Source organism: Rhamphochromis sp. 'chilingali', assembly GCF_963969265.1.
Source record: "Rhamphochromis sp. 'chilingali' genome assembly, chromosome: 7".
NCBI classification, from domain to species: domain Eukaryota; kingdom Metazoa; phylum Chordata; class Actinopteri; order Cichliformes; family Cichlidae; genus Rhamphochromis; species Rhamphochromis sp. 'chilingali'.
The window spans coordinates 21894461-21914920 of NC_137934.1; the positions used below are offsets into that span (position 1 = coordinate 21894461).

The window sequence follows — 20460 nt, forward strand, 5'->3', positions numbered from 1 at the left end:
ATGTATATTTTATGTAATTTTTACATCGTCTTCTTCCTTTTCTGTATTTTTTTAACATTAAAGGTTCAAGGCTACTTTATTTGTACCTGTAGGTAAATTTAGTTTACAAAAAAATGATAGCATTTGCCATCCCCACAAAACACACACACGTATTGAATAAAATATCAAAGTTACTCTTACTGTTTTGATATCTTATGTAATTATTTTGGCGTCTTTAATTACTTTTTATTTTTAATTAATTTTTCCCCCTGAATGTTTGAGGATTATCAGACCGTTTAGACTCCTAGAGATGATTATTCTTCTTTCAGCTGCTCCTTTAGGATCATTTTCCTGTATACCATCCAAGCCTTTGTTTTTGTTTTTTTAATTTTGAGTTCTTTCTGTGGTTATTTTGACACAACACAGTCATGTTTGACTTTATTTCTGTCATTACATTTCACGTTTTCATGTTCATATCAATTTTACTTTTATTTTTCCTCTGATATTTAGACTTTCTACTTTTTGTTTTAAAAAGTGCAACATCACAACAGTCATCTTGAGGTGCGTTATGCTATGAGATCAAGAGCTTACAATAACACAGAGAAGTGGCGACAGCAGGAAAGAAAAACTCCCTTTTAACAGGAATAAACCTCCAAAACAACCAGGCTTAGGAAGGGGCAGCAGCCTGCTGCGACATTTTAAAATGAGTTTCCACCTGCTTCTCTCATGTTAAATTCTCTGAAGTTTTAATTCTACTGTTTTTATTTTTCCATTTACGTTTTTTTTATCCATTTGTCATCGTTATTTGTAATTTTAACTTTTTCGATTAAAGCTTTTCTATTCTCAACGTTTCAATGTCTTCTATTTTAAGACATTTAAGTTGAACGTTCTATTTTCCTCAAACTTTGGTATCTATCTTTCTTTTGATTCCTTAAATGTAGTATTTCCATCGCTCTCCCTGCGTTGTGTCTTTACAGACAACAGGACGAAAACAAAGGTGCTCAGTGAGTCCTCCTCCGAGCAGACACGATCTTTGGTTGAGCTAGCCGGCTAACTGTTAGCTGAGAGAGACGCCATTAGTTGGGTGAAAATCAGGCTTTGGCCACAGGGTGAAACGCGATCTGTCTCTGGGTTTGGACTCGCTTCCCTCCGAGCTGCGAGTAGATTCCGGTAGAAGTCGGGTCCGTGTGTGCTGTCGAGCTGTCCCTCTCATGATTTTAGCTCCTTTTTTGAAGTCGGAAGCTGATGTGAGCTGCGCAGGACTTCATTTCCGACTGGGTTAGCATTAGCAGCGCTAGCCTTAAAACGCCCGTTTTGCGGATAAAAGCGGAGGATTTGTGCGAGTTTTAACTGCCAGCCATGGCGGCGGCGAACAGCGGCAAGACCTATTCGTTTAAGGTGGTGCTGCTCGGGGAGGGCTGCGTGGGGAAGACGTCGCTGGTGCTCAGATACTGCGAGAACAAATTCAACGACAAACACATCACAACTCTACAGGTAAGAGGGGCGGAGGAGCCGGGCTCGTGCTTGTCATCGCGTTGCAGGTGGCAGGTGGAGGGGAGTCTTGTGTTTCCTGACCCGGGCCTGCCGGGGGAGCGGAGTTATTGCGAAATATCGGCGGTGTTGTGGCTGTAACCGGATCCGATGACGGAGGGGAAAGTCAGGTGTTTTTCCGGGAGATTTACGGTCATAAACAGCCAGAAATACATCTGATACACCTGACTTCACTCACTGTTTTCACCACGGGTGCTTTAATCTCCAAGGGGGGCCAGGGGCAAAAGAGAGTAGCTGTGGCCCCACAGGAACCCCCAACAGAGCATTTTAAAGCTTTTAGTGGTGTAGCAAAGACAGGAAGCATGAGGGAAGAGAGGTGAGGAGATGAAGAGACACGGGTGAAACAAGTGAAGGTGACCTGCACAATCTGTTTGATTATAAAAACGAAAGCTTGTACAGGTGAAGGATTGGGGGGGGGGGAGTGTGAGGAAGCTTACTTGACTTGAAGCTGAAGTGCCTCTCACCTGCATTCTTTCTAGTGACCAGCAGGTGGAGCCTCCTGGTGATTATGTAGAAGTCTATCAGAAAACAGTCCTTCCTCTAGCGTCCTCTTTGAGCTCTGCAAACACGTTTCTGATGACTATATAATGTCAGTCTGTAGATTAACGTTCTACTGAATTCAACTTGATATTCGTTTAGTAAATAAAGGCCACATTAGAGTCCAAAAGGACCAATAAGATGGGACTGATTTAGGGTACGGGTGACCTTGTGATTGACCAGTTTAGTCAATGATACAGTATGATCACGTGATGTCTCGGATTCTCAATACAGCTGTGTGAAACTGCAAATTTCAGTATTGATCTGATATCAAGTAAATACAGACCCAGTTTTGCTGATACAATACCAATACGTAAAAGCAGGTTATATATGGGAGACCGGTGTGTCATGATTCATGAGATGAAATGTTGTCAATATGCAAACTCTGAACACTAAATCCTTGTGATTTGACTTTCCACAATAATTAATTAGTTTCTGTGTATTTAGAATCTGAGGCTTTTGGAAACCTGGGATAAAATGTTTCTGCCTCTAAAGGACTTCAAACCAACAGAAGCAGAAGACCGCAATTTCTTTCCCTCATTTCTTGTTGCATACGATGATGATTTGAGAGTCAAATGAAACTGAAACTTCGCTGCTTTTCTTTCACCGTCAGCGTGTAACTGACTCCTGCAGTGCAGATGTGTCTGGGCATGTGGGACTGCTTCGCTCACCTGTGGAATGATTTCTGTCTGCTCTGCTGTCAGGTGTAAATGCGCTGCTCAGCTTCCAGCAACATCTCACCGAGGAGCAGAAGCTCAAAGGAAACAGCAGGAAAACCCTGCAGGTTTCCGTGTGGCTGCTACTGTTTTACAAGCAGTCCTCTGGCCGCCGTCTGCTGATACCTGTCCCAGCTCTTTGAGTCAGGATTAGACCATTGATAAGGATTCACCACACTTTATTTATTAATTTACCTTTGAACATTATAGATTTATTGAACATCGAGGTGGATGGGTGAGAGTTTTCCTGGTGTGTAGTTGTGCTCTGACCGGCAAGTGCGAAAAAGCAGCAAAGGTGAGACCCTGTGAGGCAAAGGCAGAAACCTTTACCTCCTTTATCTCCACGCTGCTGAGTGGACACTCTTTCCTTCATCTTTGAGTCACTTTGAGCTTTCCCCACTGCAAATTGAAGTTGGGGGGGGGGGGGGGGGGGGGGGGTGGATAATTAGAATAATAGGACCTTTTTCTTTCTCTTTTTTTAAAGGAACTATTTAAAAAAATGCTTTCAAGAGGAAAAAAAAAAACAACACTTCCAAGTGCAGATGTGTTTTTAAATAAAACATTTGGGAGATTTATTTGAGTTCACACCTTGTGGAAAATTAATCAATTAAAAATAGGCCAGTTTCATATAAATAACACGTAGCAGTGGCTGAATAACTTACAAATATAAATAATAATCATGAAAACTATTTGTATGGAATTATGCCTTCATTTCACTGCGCTGTGATCTTGTGTCCTTTCATTAAGACGCAGGCAGCAATCAACCGTCCAGCTCAGGGTCCACAATATATAGATATTTATTTCAAAATAAAAGCATATTAGATGATACCTTTCTCACTGTTTAGTGTGATTTCTGTTTCTGAACATCACTGCAGAGCTTCTCCATATCAGGGCTGTAAGAAGTCACTTTAATATTCACACAGGACTGCAGTGTGTCATCAGTGAGGACACGGTGCTGTTTGGACTTCATGCAGTTTATGCTGAGAAAACCTGCTTGCTTAAGTATGTTGCTCCAAAGATGAACACGACTGCGAAATATAGAGTGAAATTACATAGAGCGAAGTGTTGCAATATTGTACAATGTGAGCCACAAGCATAGGCGTAAGTTTTATAAATGTGTGCAACGATTTGTGTAACTTTCGAGGACTTACGCACGCACTCGCGCTCAATCCCCACAGAAATGCAGAGCAATCTGCCCTCAACTAAAACAATTTCACAAATGTGTTCATCCAAACCTGAATAATTACTGATCATTTACGCACAATTTATTAATTTCAGCTTCACAAACCAGATAAGCTTTTTGCTGTCAAAAACCTTTCTGTACAATTGTTAAAACTACACATAACATTTCACTAGCTCGCTCACAAAACCTTAAATACGTGCGGAAGAATCACCTGATACGCAAAGATCATGTCACACACCCACTTGGGGTTTGATGCTTAGTGCTCAACTTATAGCAAAGTGCAGAGATGGAGAGAGGCGTCAGACCAGCAGAACTTTATTCACCTGGAGGCGGTGAACACAGTGACCACCTCAGTACTAACATTTCACTCACAGCTGAGCCCGTTAGGCTCTCTTTGCAGGCAGTAGTTAATACTTTTCTTTTTCTCCCTCTGTGAACTTTATACTGTAGATGTTACTCTGACTCTTACTTAAACTCTGCTTAATGAGGATGTGTGGAGTTGCTGAAAGGCATTGTGGGGGATGTAGGCTGGGGAAGGATGTGGGTTCGCCACAAACTCCGTTCACCGCAGAGTAAAAATGCAGTCTTTGTGTTTGCTTTGTGGCCTCGGCTGTTTGGAGGATCCTTGTTGAGGACGAGGATCAGCAAGCCCTCCAGGTTTTCCGTGGACAGCGTCGCAGTCACATGGTCATGTGAATGAACCTCAGCATCACACTTGCAAGGCTCATGTCTACGCTCACTCTCATGTGACGCACAAAGGGGCATCCCAGCTGATTGCAGAGTCTGCTGGCCGTGGATGAAGGATCATCTCACTGAAGCTTAAAGTGTGAGCACAGCATGAGTGTCAAACGAAGCATCTCAGTGTTCTTTAGATGAGAGGATTAGGAGAAACTTCCAGAGGCTGTTGATGGTTTGTTTTCGCCAGCACGAGCTCTGCATTATCGAACTGTTATGATTTGTCATGGGACTGTGAAGAAAAGTGTCTGTGTGTATGCATTTTCCAGTCATCCTCTCAGTTCAGAAGGATTTAAAGATGTTTATTAGCAGTGCCGCTGATGGACATCGCTGAGTTTAGGGAGTTTAAACCAGTTCCTGCTGTTTGTTTCACCTGCTGTAGGTTTACCCAGAACCAGTACTTTATATTAAAATGATAAAACTGGCTCAACTTGTGGTCATTTTCAACTAACTGGTCTGATAATGGTCTGAATCATTATCCAACTCTGGATTTAGCATTTCAGTCATGTAGCAGACAGTTTTTGGAAGTAAACAGAAAAAGCACATAAAAGGAAAACTGGTTTAAAATTGAAGTAAACAGTTGGGGGAATTAGAATCACTTACTGATTTCATTTTTGGCACGTTTGGGCCTCCGTAGAGTTGGTTTAAACCTCAGAGGTCAGAGCACTCGTGGAGCAGTGCAGTCAGCTGACCGACGTCACATTTACACACTAATTCCAACCTTAATCACATACTGTCACAGCCCCACTCTCAGCCTTCCTCTCACCTCTCCACCATAAATCTCTCCCCTCTGCTCCGTCCAGCCGTCACGTAAATTCTACTGCTGATGTTGAAATCTTAATCTCGGGTTTGACTTTCCCAGAGAACGCTTCAATAAATCATACGTGACTGGGACGGAGGGGAAAAGCCACAGCCTGCTGCTCGGCAGGACTTTGGTCTTTGGTTTATTGCTGCGCAGACTGTCGACAGAAATCAGTTGACAGGTTAACATAAAACTTGCAGATGTTTTTGTGGTAAAATGTGAGAAGTTACAAAAGTTGTTGCAGAAGGCTGATTTTAGCAGAGATGCTCGTAAATTATTGGTTTAACTTCTGGTCAAAGGGCACGTGCACAGAGCTGAAGCGGTTTCAGAATATGTTTGGGGATTTATCTGCTAAAATAATCTCAGACTTTATTTTTTTTTTTCACCATCCACCAGTTTATTGTGCATATTTTCTACTGTTTAGTTTCTATTTTATTTTCTAGCGCTTATGTTTTACTATCTCCAGTCCAAAAAAAAGTGTGAGAGTGTAAAATGTAAATTAGAAATGGAAAAAAACCCAGAATGCAATGATTTGAAAATGTCATGAACCCATGTTTTATTCACAACAGAAAACAGGACACGTATAAAAGTTTAAAATGAGAAAATGAACCATTCAGCTGCATCAATGCTGAAAGGTACACACAGATAACAGAGCATCTGCTCCCGTCCAGGCAGGGAAGGCCTTCATATTTCAGCAGACCTGCCTGCAATTAGGACCTTACACCAGCTGAAAACAGCATCAGCATCGCGAATTGAAAAATATGGCAAAGCAGCAACAACAGCAGCCCAGATGTTTTACAGACTGTAGTTAAAAGAAGAGAGGATGCTGCAGTGTGGGCAACATGCCAGTTTTATTGAGACATGTTGCTGGTATCAAATTCAAAATGATTTCATATTTTTTATTAAAATGTTTCATTTTCTCAGTTTAAACGTTTCTCTCTTTTATTGTAAATCGAGATTCATGGATTTACAAATCATTACATTCTGTTTTTATTTACATTTACATGACAAACTGTCTTGTGTTTTTGATATTTTAGTATTTTTAATTGGTGAGATGCTTTATTTTATTTAGTTTAATGGAAATTCATTGAGCTTTTTTTCTGCTGCTTTATTTTGTTTAGTATCTTATTTAACATTTTATCCAATTTTTATTTTGTGTTTTTTAGTTGTTGAGCTACCTTTCAATATTACTTTGCTCAGTTGAATCTTATTCAAATTGAGTTTGTGACATTATTAAAATAATCATGTTGTCCTCTTCCTACGCAGGCGTCCTTCCTCACAAAGAAGCTGAACATCACAGGAAAAAGAGTAAACCTCGCCATATGGGTAAGGCTGCATTCAAAGTAGTTTTTATTCTCCTGATCTTCTGAATAAAGGTTTTGGGTGTTAACGTTGTCTGGTTGTGCAGGACACAGCGGGTCAGGAGCGCTTCCACGCCTTAGGTCCCATCTACTACAGAGACTCCAATGGAGCCATACTAGTGTACGACATAACAGATGAAGACTCCTTTCAGAAGGTACTTTTGAAAACGAAAGTTTGATGATCCAACATCGTAAAAGCAGACTTTCGACAGCATGTCATTATGGAAATGACAAAACAGCAGTGGAAACTAAACTCGTAACAAACAAATAACCAGTTTTGTGTCCTTTTATCCACAACCTTGGAGCAGCTATATAGAAGCTTTACAGTTCATCCAGGAAGTAAAATTTCTTTTTAAATAATTTACAAAAAGTAAAAGACAGTTTACATGGCTGCTGGTGATCACTTGACCCTCTGGATTGAAAAAGGTCGATCCAAAACAATCAGTGTTTTGTTATGGACAAATGCTGAAAAGTTCATTAAAGAAATGGTATTTAATTTAAACTTTTAGGACCTACTCTGAATTGCCCGGCTATAGTTTAGTAATCAGAACTGAAAAGTGCAGTCAGAGTATTTCCAGTCTTAAGATGAGTAAACATTAAGATTGAAACATCTTACAAATAAAAAGTTTAGTCTGTCTGTGGGTCTTTGGATGTTAAACCCTTTGTTTCTCAGAATGTTAATTATGATCATAATGTTGCTCTTTCAGTTCCTGTCTGCATTATAATTACTTCATTATTTGTATCTTGGTTTTATGAAGGGTTTATTTGACCTGAGTGCTTTGTTGTCGTTGCAGGTGAAGAACTGGGTGAAAGAGTTGAGGAAAATGTTGGGGAACGAGATTTGTTTATGTATAGTAGGTAAGTTATCAGAAAGTGGTGGAGACCCAAAAGGGAGCTAAAAGAGATGAACACAAAGATTACTGAAAATTAGAACTGGTTTAATTTTTTTTTAATGGAAGTAAAGAATAAGTTAATGAAAACCAAGTGGGCAAAAATATTGATTATTAAAAGTGCAAAGGAGATTTGGTTCATTTTAAATAGGTGTTGTGTCTCTGTAGGGTTGTGATTACTGCCTGCATTCTGCCCATCTTCCATCTACAATGGAAACACGGTCCAGGCGTCCAGTTCAGGGACTCCAGTTAGCTAAGGTGAAGCCTAGCAGACAGCTAGCAGCTAGAACAGCTGTAGCTGTCAGTCAAAGAGGCCACGCCCCTAATAATACATACTTTAAGCCTTTAAAAAATACAAATTAAGGAGTTATAAAGATATGAAAAGAAATGACCTTTAGAGTCCAGTTTGTGTGTTGGGCTGTAAACATATTTATCTCTGCTGTAAAGCTGGAAATTGTAACATGGGAGCCTCTAGTGGACATTTGAGGAACTGCATGGTTTGGTACCTACTCAATGGTTTTCATTTTCACCCTGTAGACCAGGCCTCGAGGGCCCGTGTCCTGCTGGTTTTGGATCTCACCCTGGGTCAACACACCTGAATCAAATGATTAGTTCATTACCAGGCCTCTGGAGAACTTAAAGACATGTTGAGGAGGTAATTTAGCATCTAAATCAGCTGTGTTGGATCAAGGACACATCTAAAACCGGCAGGACACTGGCCTTCGAGGCCTTGAGTTTCCCCACCCCTGCTGTAGACAGACACCTTAAAACAAGGGAGCCTGGGGGCCGGAATCGCCCCAGCAGGAAAGTGTGAAGGAGGACATACATTTTGGACTTTAAACTGTATTTCATAAATTTTACAGCTTTTCCCACTGATGCCCAACATCACTCCCACACCTGATCATATCACAGTAATAAAGTAACTGATAAATTATCATATCATAGATCACATCTACTATTGAAATGTTTTCTGGTTATTTTTTATTATAAAACAAACCCACTACATAAACGGAGTTTGACATCCCTGTATTAAAAGGAAGCTGGCTGAAATTAAGTGAAATGATCCTTTAAGGTGTCACCAGCAGCACACTGACTTAAATATCAGCGATGACTCGTCTCTCTCGCATCAACACTGTTTTTTTGGGGGGTTTTTTCTGATGTGGTTATATAGATAAATAGAAGTAGATTTAAGGGTTGGCTGGGAGTTTGGTAAATTGTGTGGTTCATGTGAACACATGAGCTGAGGAGGAAAACAGAGAAAATAAACCTCATGAGCAGCGTTTGTTTTTAAGATTTCATGTCACGCACACTGGACGTTTGGGCCTCCTCTGTTGCTCCTGTTGCCATAGCTGCTAAATATATGATGTTGTTAGTCCGTGTGTGGCTTCATGGGGGCAATTTGTACAGTTATAACTGGATTATGTTGGTGATGTTGCGTTTGTCATGTGTTTGTACCCTATCGTACAGTTATCAAATCTGTTGTTTGGAAATTTTGATTTTGCTTTTAATTAGACTCCACATCACATGAGCACTTCAAAGTGCTCCCTCTGAGCTGAGCGCTGCATCGTTAACGTACCTGTTACATCCAGTTCACAGTTCAGATGCCTGCACAGAAATATTCAAATCATTACTGTGGGTGTTTGCATCTATAAATAGATATCACATTCAGCTCGGGTGGATTTGCATGCAGCTATCAGTAGCTGAGAAAATAACTTCTCAGCTTTAACACTCAGCGTTATAAATATTTTTCAGTGTTGTACTTTTATAAAAACCTCTGTGTACTTCAGAAGGTGCATGTTTTCGTCAGTGGCTGGTGGAGACTAGTGATGGGAATTCCGGCTCTCTTTAGAAAACCGTCTGTTTTGGCTCGGCTCACTAAAAGCAGCCAGCTCTTTCGGCTCCTAACTGGCTCTTCAGTTGTTTTGTTGCTTTAATTAATTCATTATCAACTCGTATATGTGTGTATATGTATATATATGTGCGTGTGTGTGTGTGTGTGTGTGTGTGTGTGTGTATATATATATATATGTATGTGTGTATATATGTGTATGTGTGTGTGTGTGTGTGTGTGTGTGTGTGTGTGTGTATATATATATATATATATATATATATATATATATATATGTGTGTGTATTAGGGGTGCAACGATACACAAAATTCACGGTTCGGTTTGATACTTTGGTGTCACGGTTCGATATTTTTTCGATACAAAAAAATGTTCATGCCTTTTTTAATTTGTCATTTATTAAGATTATAATTATATATTTTAACTCAAAAGTACAGTTTTTAAATTTAACCCTAACCCTTGTGCGTGTTTTTTATTTTGACAGTGAATGCGCACCTGCGGACCACTTATGTGTAGCCCTGGTTATTTAGCTTGTCATATTGCAGCCACAGAAATTCTTTTGTCCATGAAACCATAAAGCTGCACTTTCTTTTTGCCTTATAGTCTGATTTGTCATAACTTTTCCGTTTTGTGGTAAGCTTTTCTTTGGCTGTCACTTCTTCACCCTGACCTGTCTTATTTGGCTCAGCAGAACTAAAATATATATCCTGCTGCTTTTACACACGCACTCACATAAGCTCAGCGATTCTCTGCGCGATCAACCTCTCACATGTTTAAGCTGCGGGAGATTTCACTTGTCATGTTTGCGTAGTAAGCTAACGATTAATAAGACGATGTCAGAGGAATTGGTGCACAAATTATCATCACTCACAGATCAGTGCTGTCGCTCTCTATACACAGTTCGCACGATTGCAAAGTGAAAGCAAAAAAACAAGCGCAAATTCAAACGCGATTTCAATATGTCACATATTGACAGTGGCTCACCGATGCCAATGACATAATTACCCAGCTACATTTCTGAAAGAATGCAAAAGCATTGACATATATTTTTCCTTCCTACAATAGCCCGACGGGCAGGGCAGAGATAGATTTTGGTAGCCCGACTGAAAAAAATCGCTAGCTCCAGGACGTCGGGCTAGCGATATTGCAAGCCCTGTATCTGATTGAGGAATCACTCATCTTTGGAAAAGAGAGTTTATTACAGAGAAATGTCTCTTTCCAAAATAAAAGCTATACTATCCGCTTCTTCTGGGCTATATTCTCAGCAGCATATTAAACATATAAGGAGAATCATGTGCTAACAGCTGTCTAAATGACTCGGCTAAAGTTAGTAGCATGCTTGTTGTTTTTGTCTTTGCACTAGGATGATGTCGGCGTAAATGTGCAGTCATATTCGTTGTGTTCCCACTAGTGCTTTCAGGTTAATCTCGTTGAAATGACCTTAACGCCACAACACGGGAAATCTCCGTTAACGAGCTACCCCTGATCGCCCCGTGCATGGGGCTAGACGGCCAACACGTTAACGAGCTAACTGCGCTAACACACTAGTTCCCACCCATGTAATTGAGCATTGCATGGCACATCCAACATACTGTTTTACTTTAGTCCATGACTCGCTTACCTTCAGGGTCATACGTCACATGAAAACCAAAATAATTCCAAACGCCAGATCTGAATGAGGGTGCGGGAGGTCCATGTTGCAAGGAGAGCTTAACTTCTGTCTCGCTAGCTTGCCCTGCGCTCTTCCTTCTGACTATGCTGTCTGTGTTGAGCGCTCAGTGGATCTGCACTCGACAGTGCAGCCTAGGCGGAGTAGTCGAACGCAGATTCACTGAGCGCTCAACACAGACAGCATCGTCAGAAGGAAAGTTGATAAAATAAATTACAAATGTTGTATTGTTCGATACATATGCGTACCGAACCGAAAGCACTGTATCGAACGGTTCAATATCGATACGAATATCGTTGCACCCCTAGTATATATATGTGTATGTATGTGTGTGTGTGTGTGTGTGTGTGTGTGTGTGTGTATACGGTGGCCCCTAGACCGAATCAGAGCTAAAAGTGAACCTAAGCACTAAATATTAACTTTTGTGAGGAAGCTGGAGAGCTTTTAGAGAGCAATGATCAGTGCTTATATCAGTGGAATAAATGACTGTCAGAGTGAAAGTGCTCACTGTAGCTTTGGTTTCAAGAATTTGAATGAATGTCTGATCACATCAGACTTATGAGGAACAATGTGGTTTCTGTCTCTGTTGTGGAACACTGCGAAAGCTCTTCATCCTCATGAGGATATATGAGGATCTGTGGGAGTTCACAATCATTCTGTAATTTCTGGACTCACAAACCTCCTACTGGGAGTGTTCAGGAGTGTGTGGTATATTCCTTGTACAGCTGTAGTGAGAGCGCAGTTGGCATCATGCTCGTTCTCAGTAGGTATTGCTCTCTGACAGAGCTGCTCTCTGTATGTAGCTATTGTTTGTTTTTCGTTGGTAGTTTTTCTGGACAGAATTTCTCATCTGTTCACAGACGATGTAGTTCTTTAACTTTATTGAGCGGCAACTTCCACCTGACTCTGGGGCGAGGTCAGATGTGAAGTGGGAGGGAAAAACGTGAGCACCTCCACATCTGAGGTTGTGGTTCTTGGTTGCTGCTCTAAGTGGAGTTCAGTATCTCAGGATATTTTTGAATGTGTGAGCAAAGGAGGGAGCGAGAGCTGTACCAATTTGTTGTTATGAAGAGAGCTGAGTGTGAAAGTGAAGCTGGTGATTTACCGGTCGATCCACATTCCCAGCTCAGCTCTGGGTAGTGACTGAAACAATGAGATGACAGATACAAGTGCCAGAAAACATTTTTGTGACAGCTCTCTTTTAGAGACAAGGTGAGGTGGGGCTCAGAGTAGAGCCGCACCTCCTCCAGATTAAAAGGAGTCAGCTCAGGTGGTTTTGGGCACCTCAACTAGAAGGAGAGCCTGGGGCGGACCCAGGAGCAGGTTTGGGAATGCCTTAGTGCTCCACCGGGAGAGCTGGTGGAAGTGGCTGTGTGCAGGCAAGTCTGAGCATTTCTGCATAGACTGATGGAGACCCGTCCATCATTCGGACATGTGATTGACTACTTTTGCATGCAACTCTCTGACTGTGTAATGATTATCTTTGGTTGACTACAACTGCTAATCACAGATTATAAAGTATAATGTGATGTGACCTTAAAATGATTCTTAAATTGGGCATTTTACTGAAGGTTTGTTTTCTTTGCAGGTAATAAAATAGATTTGGACAAAGACAGACATGTTTCAGTGGAAGAGGCTGAGAGGTAACAACTGCTGCTTATTAGTCAATAATAATACTTTTATTATTAGTAGAAAATATATTGAAGAAAAATTAAAGTGAGCATCATTATTTTATATTTCCCACGCCGAGCTGCTCAGCTGTGAGCAGCGACGATGTCCTGAGTCTGAGCAAAGTTTAATGGCCACTCTCATGTTCGTGTGCAGTTATGCCGAGTCGGTGGGAGCCAAACACTACCACACATCAGCCAAGCTAAATAAAGGCATCGAGGAACTCTTTCTGGATCTGTGTAAAAGTAAGACCGACAGCATCTTTAATTTTTTTTCACAATACAAAAAGATCAAAGAGCAGCAAACTTTATATTTTTTGGAGGCTTAAGGAACAACTTTTACAACATATTTTTGTTTAAGGCGGACATGATTTATTCTTTAATTATAAAACACATTTTGTTAAATCGCTTGATTTCCTGGCAGCTTGTCCAAATCACATTAGTTAATCACATTAACCATATCCCTAGACATTTTGTCATAGACAGGTGCAGTTCTGTCCAGGATTGGCTGATTAGATGTTTGTGATCACACTAAACAGGTTAACTGAACAAATAGGCCAATGAGTGAATTCTGTTCATTTGACACAAAGTTTCTGTCAATAATTCTAAGGTTGAAATCAGTGGTGTGCAAATATGTGTGCAGAATTCAAATCCGTAGGAAACAGGGCGTAAAAAAAACCTTTCTTTGAAACTCGGGATCTGACCTTTGACCTCTGAACTGGTCTACTGTGTTTTCAGGGATGATGGAAACTGCACAGGCTGAGGAGAGGTTGAAGGGCAACGGAGCCAGCCAATCAGCATCAAGTAGGCGGGGTGTACAGATTGTTGATGATGAACCACAGGCCACGCCCGCTGGAGGCTGCTGCTCCTCTGGCTAACACACACACACACAAGCACACACACACCTTCTCTCTGTGCTTGCAGACATAATATCCACACACACATTTTCCAGTGTCTGTCGGTCCGCTCTACTGTAATCTGCTGTGTCCATTCAGCGCCGCCTCTGCTGCTAAGGAGCATGGGAAATCATATTTAAATTTGTTTAATCTGTGTTCCCTTCAAAATAAAAGTACCTGGAGTCCTTATGATTAAAAGGAGTGTGTGTTCAGTGATTAAATCACTTTCTTTAATGATAATAACTCCCCATGTTAGTTTGTCGTTGATAAACGTCCATCTGCAGCTGTTTGTGTGTTTGTACTAAACATTATTAATAAAAGACATGAAATCATTCTGAGGACAGAAAGTTGAGTCTCAGGCTTTTAACACAGATTTTTGTTTTTGTGTATTGGGGGAAATAGGGGTTTAACGCACACACACCCAAGCGCACACACATACATATAATACTACCCCCATTAATCTTCATGTTTATCTGAAGCATGTTTTCAAACTAAGAGGAGGAACACAGGACTGGCTGTTTGTGGTGCAGCGGCTCCACCTGCTGGTCAAAAGTTAAACTGCAGTGAATTGGTAAAACATCAAAAATGAGTTTAAATGTTTACTTTCGGATGTTAAAACACTGAAAGAATACAGGGTGTTGCTTTTCATAACACGGCTGTCCAATCCACATTTTCTTTTTTAGAGGAAGACTCACACAAGTGGCTGTAAGACGATGAATATAGAAACTCAGCAGAGTCGGGTCACATAATTGTTAAATGGTGCTGTGCAGCGTGACATCACTTAGGCTACGTTCACACTGCAGGCGAAAGCGCATCAAATACGATTTTTTGACCCTATGCGACCCATATCCGATCATGGTATGACAGTGTGAACGGCACAAATCCGATATTTTCAAATCCGATCTGGGTCACTTTCGTATGTGGTACTGAATCCGATACATATCCGATGTTTCAGAAAGCGACTGCTGTTTGAACGGTCAAGTCGCATTAAATCCGTCTTTTACGTCACTGACACAAGACGGACGCCAATTATCAGCTCCGGAGAAGCGCCCGAGAAGACATCGCGAACGCTTCCTGGCCATCCGGTGAAACTGCTGGGAAGACAACGCTGGAGAAACGTGAACATTTTATTTGTACTGTATAATCTGCAGACTCTGACAGAAATCTGCAACTATCCTTTGAAGCACCGCTCCTCTAAAACAGCAATAAGGATAATTATTAGGTTATTTACATTATTATGTAAATAACAAAATAACTTAAAGCAAAAATTGGGAAACGTGAAGTCCGAAGTCTTTATATTAAGGGCCACCTGTCAAACAATACTGTTTGCTCTGGGTCTAAACAGAGCGCGTTGTGTGTGACGTCTTCTTTTGCGCATGCGGGCCGCTTTGAGCGTTCACACTAGAGCGCGTTTGCTGTCACATTTTATTTGTAGTGTGAACGAGCAGCCAAAAAAATCGGATTTGATCAAAAAATCTGAATTGAGCATTAAGACCTGCAGTGTGAACGTAGCCTTAGTCAGGTGAACAAGGACTCTACGGAGCATGCTCTGTGGGTGCAGAACAAGCCCTCCGAGACCTTGAGCCACATTTTAATAGTGAATTTTGTAATTTGATTTAAAGAGGGGAAGAAAATGTGTGAAGTCAGATTTTGATCGAAGCAGGAAGCTGTTAAACACATTGCTAAGAAGCAGAACTGCAGTTATAGATTCCCAAAATAAAAATAATATGAAAACAGATGTGTCTAAACTGAATAATAGAAAAGAAACGTGGGAAATGGAAAATTTATTGCTGAAACAGATTCTTGGTTTGTAAAGGAAGTAAAACAATCTTTTGTATTAAAAGTGCTGAAAAATCGAAATGTATTAAAAAAAGGCTATTCCTCACATTTAGTCAGTTATTACATTTGATCGGTAATATAGCCAGTAAAATCTCAGAAAAGTGATTAGTGACGTGTTTAAATGACTTACATGTGAAAGTGTAATGATATTTAGAGGTCCTATTGACAGGGAAGAAGGTCTTTATGGTGTAAAGTAACAGTAAATGGCACTTTTGATGATCAAATGATTAGAAATGGGAAATTAAAACATTTTTGTTAAATGAGGGAGCACTGCCTCAGTGTCTCAACTGATTGTGCTTACGTCGCCCCCCAGTGGCAATTCTGAGACAGAAAAAAGGTATTTAATTTAAAATTACTGAAAACTGAAACTCAGTTGAATGTTCACATTAGAGAAACTGGAGTACATGATTCTTTCTCTTATTTTTTGAAGAAAAAAAAAAGAAAACCCCATGTTTTAATGGGTTTTACACACACACACACACACAGACACACACACTTATTGAATTGATACTGTGCATGTCTGATTTCTGTAACCAAGTTTGTCTGACTTTTCGAAAAAATAAAAAGCACTGACAATGCTGAAAATTTATTCATATTCTCATAGCAGTGATGAAATCTGCCCAAGTTTTCTCTCTTTTGTCTCAGCTGTGAACTACTGTTTTTTTTCCCCACTGCATTTGTCGCTCCAGTCATCTCTGCTCCATGAAAAACATTGTACACAAAAATACATAAAACACAGTGAGTGAATTGGTTCTTGCAGAAGAAGAAGAAAACAAAAATGATATTCTTCCCAAAAAAATAACAGATTGTTTTGTAAGTGTCACTTTTTTCAAACTGCTTGTTTTTTCATCATTTTTTTTTTTTAAGATGAATGATTTGTACCCAAAAGCAATGCTCAGACTTTTGTCTTCAAAGGGTAACCTTTTCCAGTGTTGCACACACTGATATGGAGTCCCAAAGAGCTAAAAATTAACAAATCACAAACTGAACAATATGGCCAGAAAAATGTTGCTACCTATATCACTTTGGTTTATCTTTCAGCTAAAGTTATGAACTCTGCAGGTTGATGTTGGTCTCGGAAAATGAGCTCATTACAAAAAACCCTCCAGGAAACAAACGCAGTCAAAGTGAGAGGAAAATACACCCTCAACACCTTTCAGTTCAAAGGTTTTGCATATCAGGAAATACAAGAACTTCTATAAAAGCAGACAGTTGCTGTTCTGGAGCATTCGGGTGTGTGTTAACAAAATACCTACAAGCATCAACATCAGTCTTTGAAGGGTGAAAAGGTCATCGCCAAACAATTTGACACCCATCTTTGTACACCGAGAAAGACTGTTGCCAGCCAGGTAATAAGTGAAAGTCCCAGTAAATTCAGAACGTGGAGTGTTCAGCGAAACTGAAAAAAAAAAACAAGTGCTCCATCTACAGGCCTCAGTTAGCATGTTAAAGGTTATATGACATTACAAATAGAAAAGGAAGAAACAAGCATGTCTTGTTTGGAAGGGTTGCCAGGAGAAAGTCTCTTTTGTCTAAAAGAAATATGACAGCTGCTCAGGTTTGCAAAGTTGCATCTGAGCAAACCTGAAGAGTTCTGGAACAATGTCTTTTGGACAGACGAGACTTAAGCGTTTGGCCATAATGCCCAGAGCCTTGTTTGGTGAAAGCCAGATACAGCATATCAGTGCAAATGACTTATTTCTACTTAAAGCTTAAAGGTAGTGGTGGAGAAGAGTGGACTGAAATTCCTCCAAAACAATGTGAGAACTGATAAAGTCATGCAGAAAACCATTATTTCTTAGTTTATTGTTGCCAAAGCGCATGCTACTGAATCATGGGTGAAGTTATTTCTCACACTGCTTCTACATTTTTGCTTGTTTTTTGTTTTGTTTTAAAAAAAAACCCTCTGTAATATGACATGTTGTTCTTCATCTCGTGATTTTAAAACCTAGAAGACTAGATTTTATTTTTTAAATTAAATACTCATGCAAAACCTGAGACAGTAAAACATCCTGGATTTACACCAACACCATCTTTAGCTCCTTAGATTTCTCCTTTAACTCCTAATGGACATCCTGATTTTTATGCTGGTGTGTGTGAAAGATAGATGTCATTCATTGGACCCACTTTTTTGTGAAAACAGACTAAATTTAGGAAAAGAAAATAGAAACAACAGAAATCATGACATTCTTTTCTAAGTAAATATGATTCTAAAGGTGCCATTGACATGAACCTTTCACCAGATGTAGGTAACAACCCATCCAATCCACACATGCCAAAAAAAAAATCAAACCTTAGATGTTCATAAATTATGTGAAATGGCGTAGTGAAAAAGCACTGAACGCATAAAGAAAGGGAAGTGTAAAAATGCATCGAGTGTCTTGACTCCAGCTGAAATCAGCTGGTTCAGTCCCAACTGATGACCTAAAAAAACTGTCTCATTACCAAGGTGTCACACAAGAAACATCTCATAATGGGTAAAACCAACAAGCTCTCTCAAGATCTTCACAACCTTATTGTTGCAAAACTTTTAAACCAGTGAATGTTCCAGTGAGCGCTGTTGGGGCCATAATCCCACCACAACCACGTGCTCCTCGCAAAACTTCAGACAGAAGTGAAAATAATTATCAGAAGAGTTATCCAGGAGCCAAGGAGCGTTTGTGGAGAGCTAGACATGAAGGTCAGCAGGTACAATTCCAGCGACATGGCCTGTATGCACGCTCAACGCGCAAGACTCCATTGAGGTGTGTTTAAGGTTTACTGAAGAACATTTAACCAGCCTGTGAAATACTAGGAGAATATAGTCTCATCAGATGAGACCAAAATTAGTCTTTGGATGTCATAATACACAAACCATGTTAGGTCAGAAGGCACTGTATGTTGCCTTAGGAACATCAAAACACCGCACCAACTGTGAAGTCTGGAGATGGGAACATCACAGTGTGGGGCTGTTTTTCAACATACCTCAGAGCAGAAACAAACTAAAAATGTTTTTATAGACAACAGTGTTCCCATCACTCCTTCTACTTGTAACATATTCAAACTATATTAGTGGGTGATATTTCAGCTCCGTGTTATCAAGCCAGTTGGAAGCATAATATCAATTTTAATACCATTAATGAAGTTGTTAATAATACAAGTATTAGTTGCTATAGATACAGCATTAAATTCTTAAATAGAGCTTTTATTAAGCCTCCTTGTATGTTTTGAATCAATGAAATTTTAATTGGCATGAGTTAATTTGTCTTTCAAATATGACAAACACTGGGTGTGAGCATTTAAGAAGTGTAATCTTAAATTACAGGGGGTGATGGTGGCATTAAGGGTTTAATGTACGCTTGTGCACACTGGGTCTTTGAGGTTTCAAGGTGAGAATGACTCAGACTCCTGTTTTTCACGTGTGACCTAATCGACTTCAGAGCACACATCTCCACCTGCAAGTGATAAAGTCCCACCTCAGTATCTGGTAATTTCTTAATCTGGGAAGCCCCTTCTAATATGTCTTTATTGGATTCTTTTACAACTGTGTCGTTTTATGTAGTGTCTGTTCTCCAGTGTTTTTTTATATCGAATCAAAGACGTTTAAAATATAAACATCGATTAGTCTTTCTTTAAATATCTTATATAAATATAAAAAAAACTTACTGCACTCTGTAAGTTTATAGTCAAGTCATTTTTATATTAACGCCACACATTTAGAAAACCAGCAGAGAGTGGGAGTTCTGTAAACGCTATGACCTATTTCTAAGTAACCACTTACAAAAACACAAAAAGATTTAAAAGAATTCTTACCGACCTGCTTTCAACTTCCTCTCGTCTAGGTGCACCTCTTTGTGGTTCAGAAACTGTGATGTGAAAATGATGTCCCCCAGAAATGTTCTTTACCAAAATCTCAACTGCTTGAAGTTAAAGGCCATGACGTCTGCTAACCTTCCTGCAGTCACGAAATGGCAACATGCTTCAAAGAAAAAATCAGATTCATATAGATATACATTTATTTATGTATTACATTTATAAATGATGTAAACTGTACTTAAAAGGTGTACGTGACATTGTTCTAAGATATTTTAGTGCAACAGTATTTGCTATCAAACTACATAACATTTGTTCTTTTTAGACTTCTGATAAAGAAATTAAAGGTAAACAATATCTAGTGTCATATATATCAGTCATCTATAAAGTAACTGAGCACTTTATCAGGAACACTGTATTAAAAACTCTTTAAAAACTCTCACTTTGGAGGTTGTGATCCTTTTCCACATTACAGGTGACGGCTGCACATCCAAAAAATCAATCACTGCTCAGCCACACTTCAGTTCTGTTTACTGGATTATGATTTGCTAAATGAGTTGATTAAGCCTGACAAACTCAGCGCCATAACTCCCAAACAAATTTGAGATACATTTTTCTTTTTTGAATGATGCTTTTATCATTATTGTGGAAACGGCTGTTAGACTGCAGTAATGTTTGTGTGGCATTTTATTTCAGTGTGAGATGCTCCAGTGTGGTGATGTGTGAGTGTTGCTCATTGCGGCGTTTTGAGAGGTGTGCTGTTCTTCAAGATATGGCATTCAAACCACTAAGATGATATTAGATCAACCAAAGAAAACTTCACCACCACAGACTGATTCTCTCATACATGCAGATCCAGTTTCCTTTTTTAGTTGACAGCAGCGGCATGCGGTGGGGTCTGCTGCATCATTTTCAATGCTGGACATTTTTGTGCATTCAGTGGTGGTTATTTGAGGACACTGCTGTGTTCAGCTTAGAGACGGCACGATACCACCTT

At 39.9% G+C, this 20460-nt stretch overlaps 1 protein-coding gene across 1 annotated transcript; it reads left to right on the top strand.

Moving 5' to 3' along the window:
- The first annotated feature begins 1003 nt into the window (after positions 1-1003).
- On the top strand, positions 1004-15458 carry rab21 (RAB21, member RAS oncogene family). The gene is made up of 7 exons (XM_080887277.1): positions 1004-1473; positions 6770-6829; positions 6912-7019; positions 7659-7722; positions 12858-12912; positions 13094-13182; positions 13675-15458. Exons 1-7 carry the CDS (start codon positions 1339-1341, stop codon positions 13812-13814), a joined length of 651 nt encoding a protein of 216 aa, XP_080743403.1. The 5' UTR covers positions 1004-1338; the 3' UTR covers positions 13815-15458.
- Positions 15459-20460: the final 5002 nt, after the last annotated feature.

Bases quoted from the DNA above. Each gene is read 5' to 3' on its own strand.
- rab21 (XM_080887277.1), top strand. From the start codon at position 1,339: ATGGCGGCGGCGAACAGCGGCAAGACCTATTCGTTTAAGGTGGTGCTG. The intron at 12,913-13,093 runs GTAACAACTGCT...GTTCGTGTGCAG, and splicing joins TCAGTGGAAGAGGCTGAGAG to TTATGCCGAGTCGGTGGGAG. The intron at 13,183-13,674 runs GTAAGACCGACA...CTGTGTTTTCAG, and splicing joins CTTTCTGGATCTGTGTAAAA to GGATGATGGAAACTGCACAG.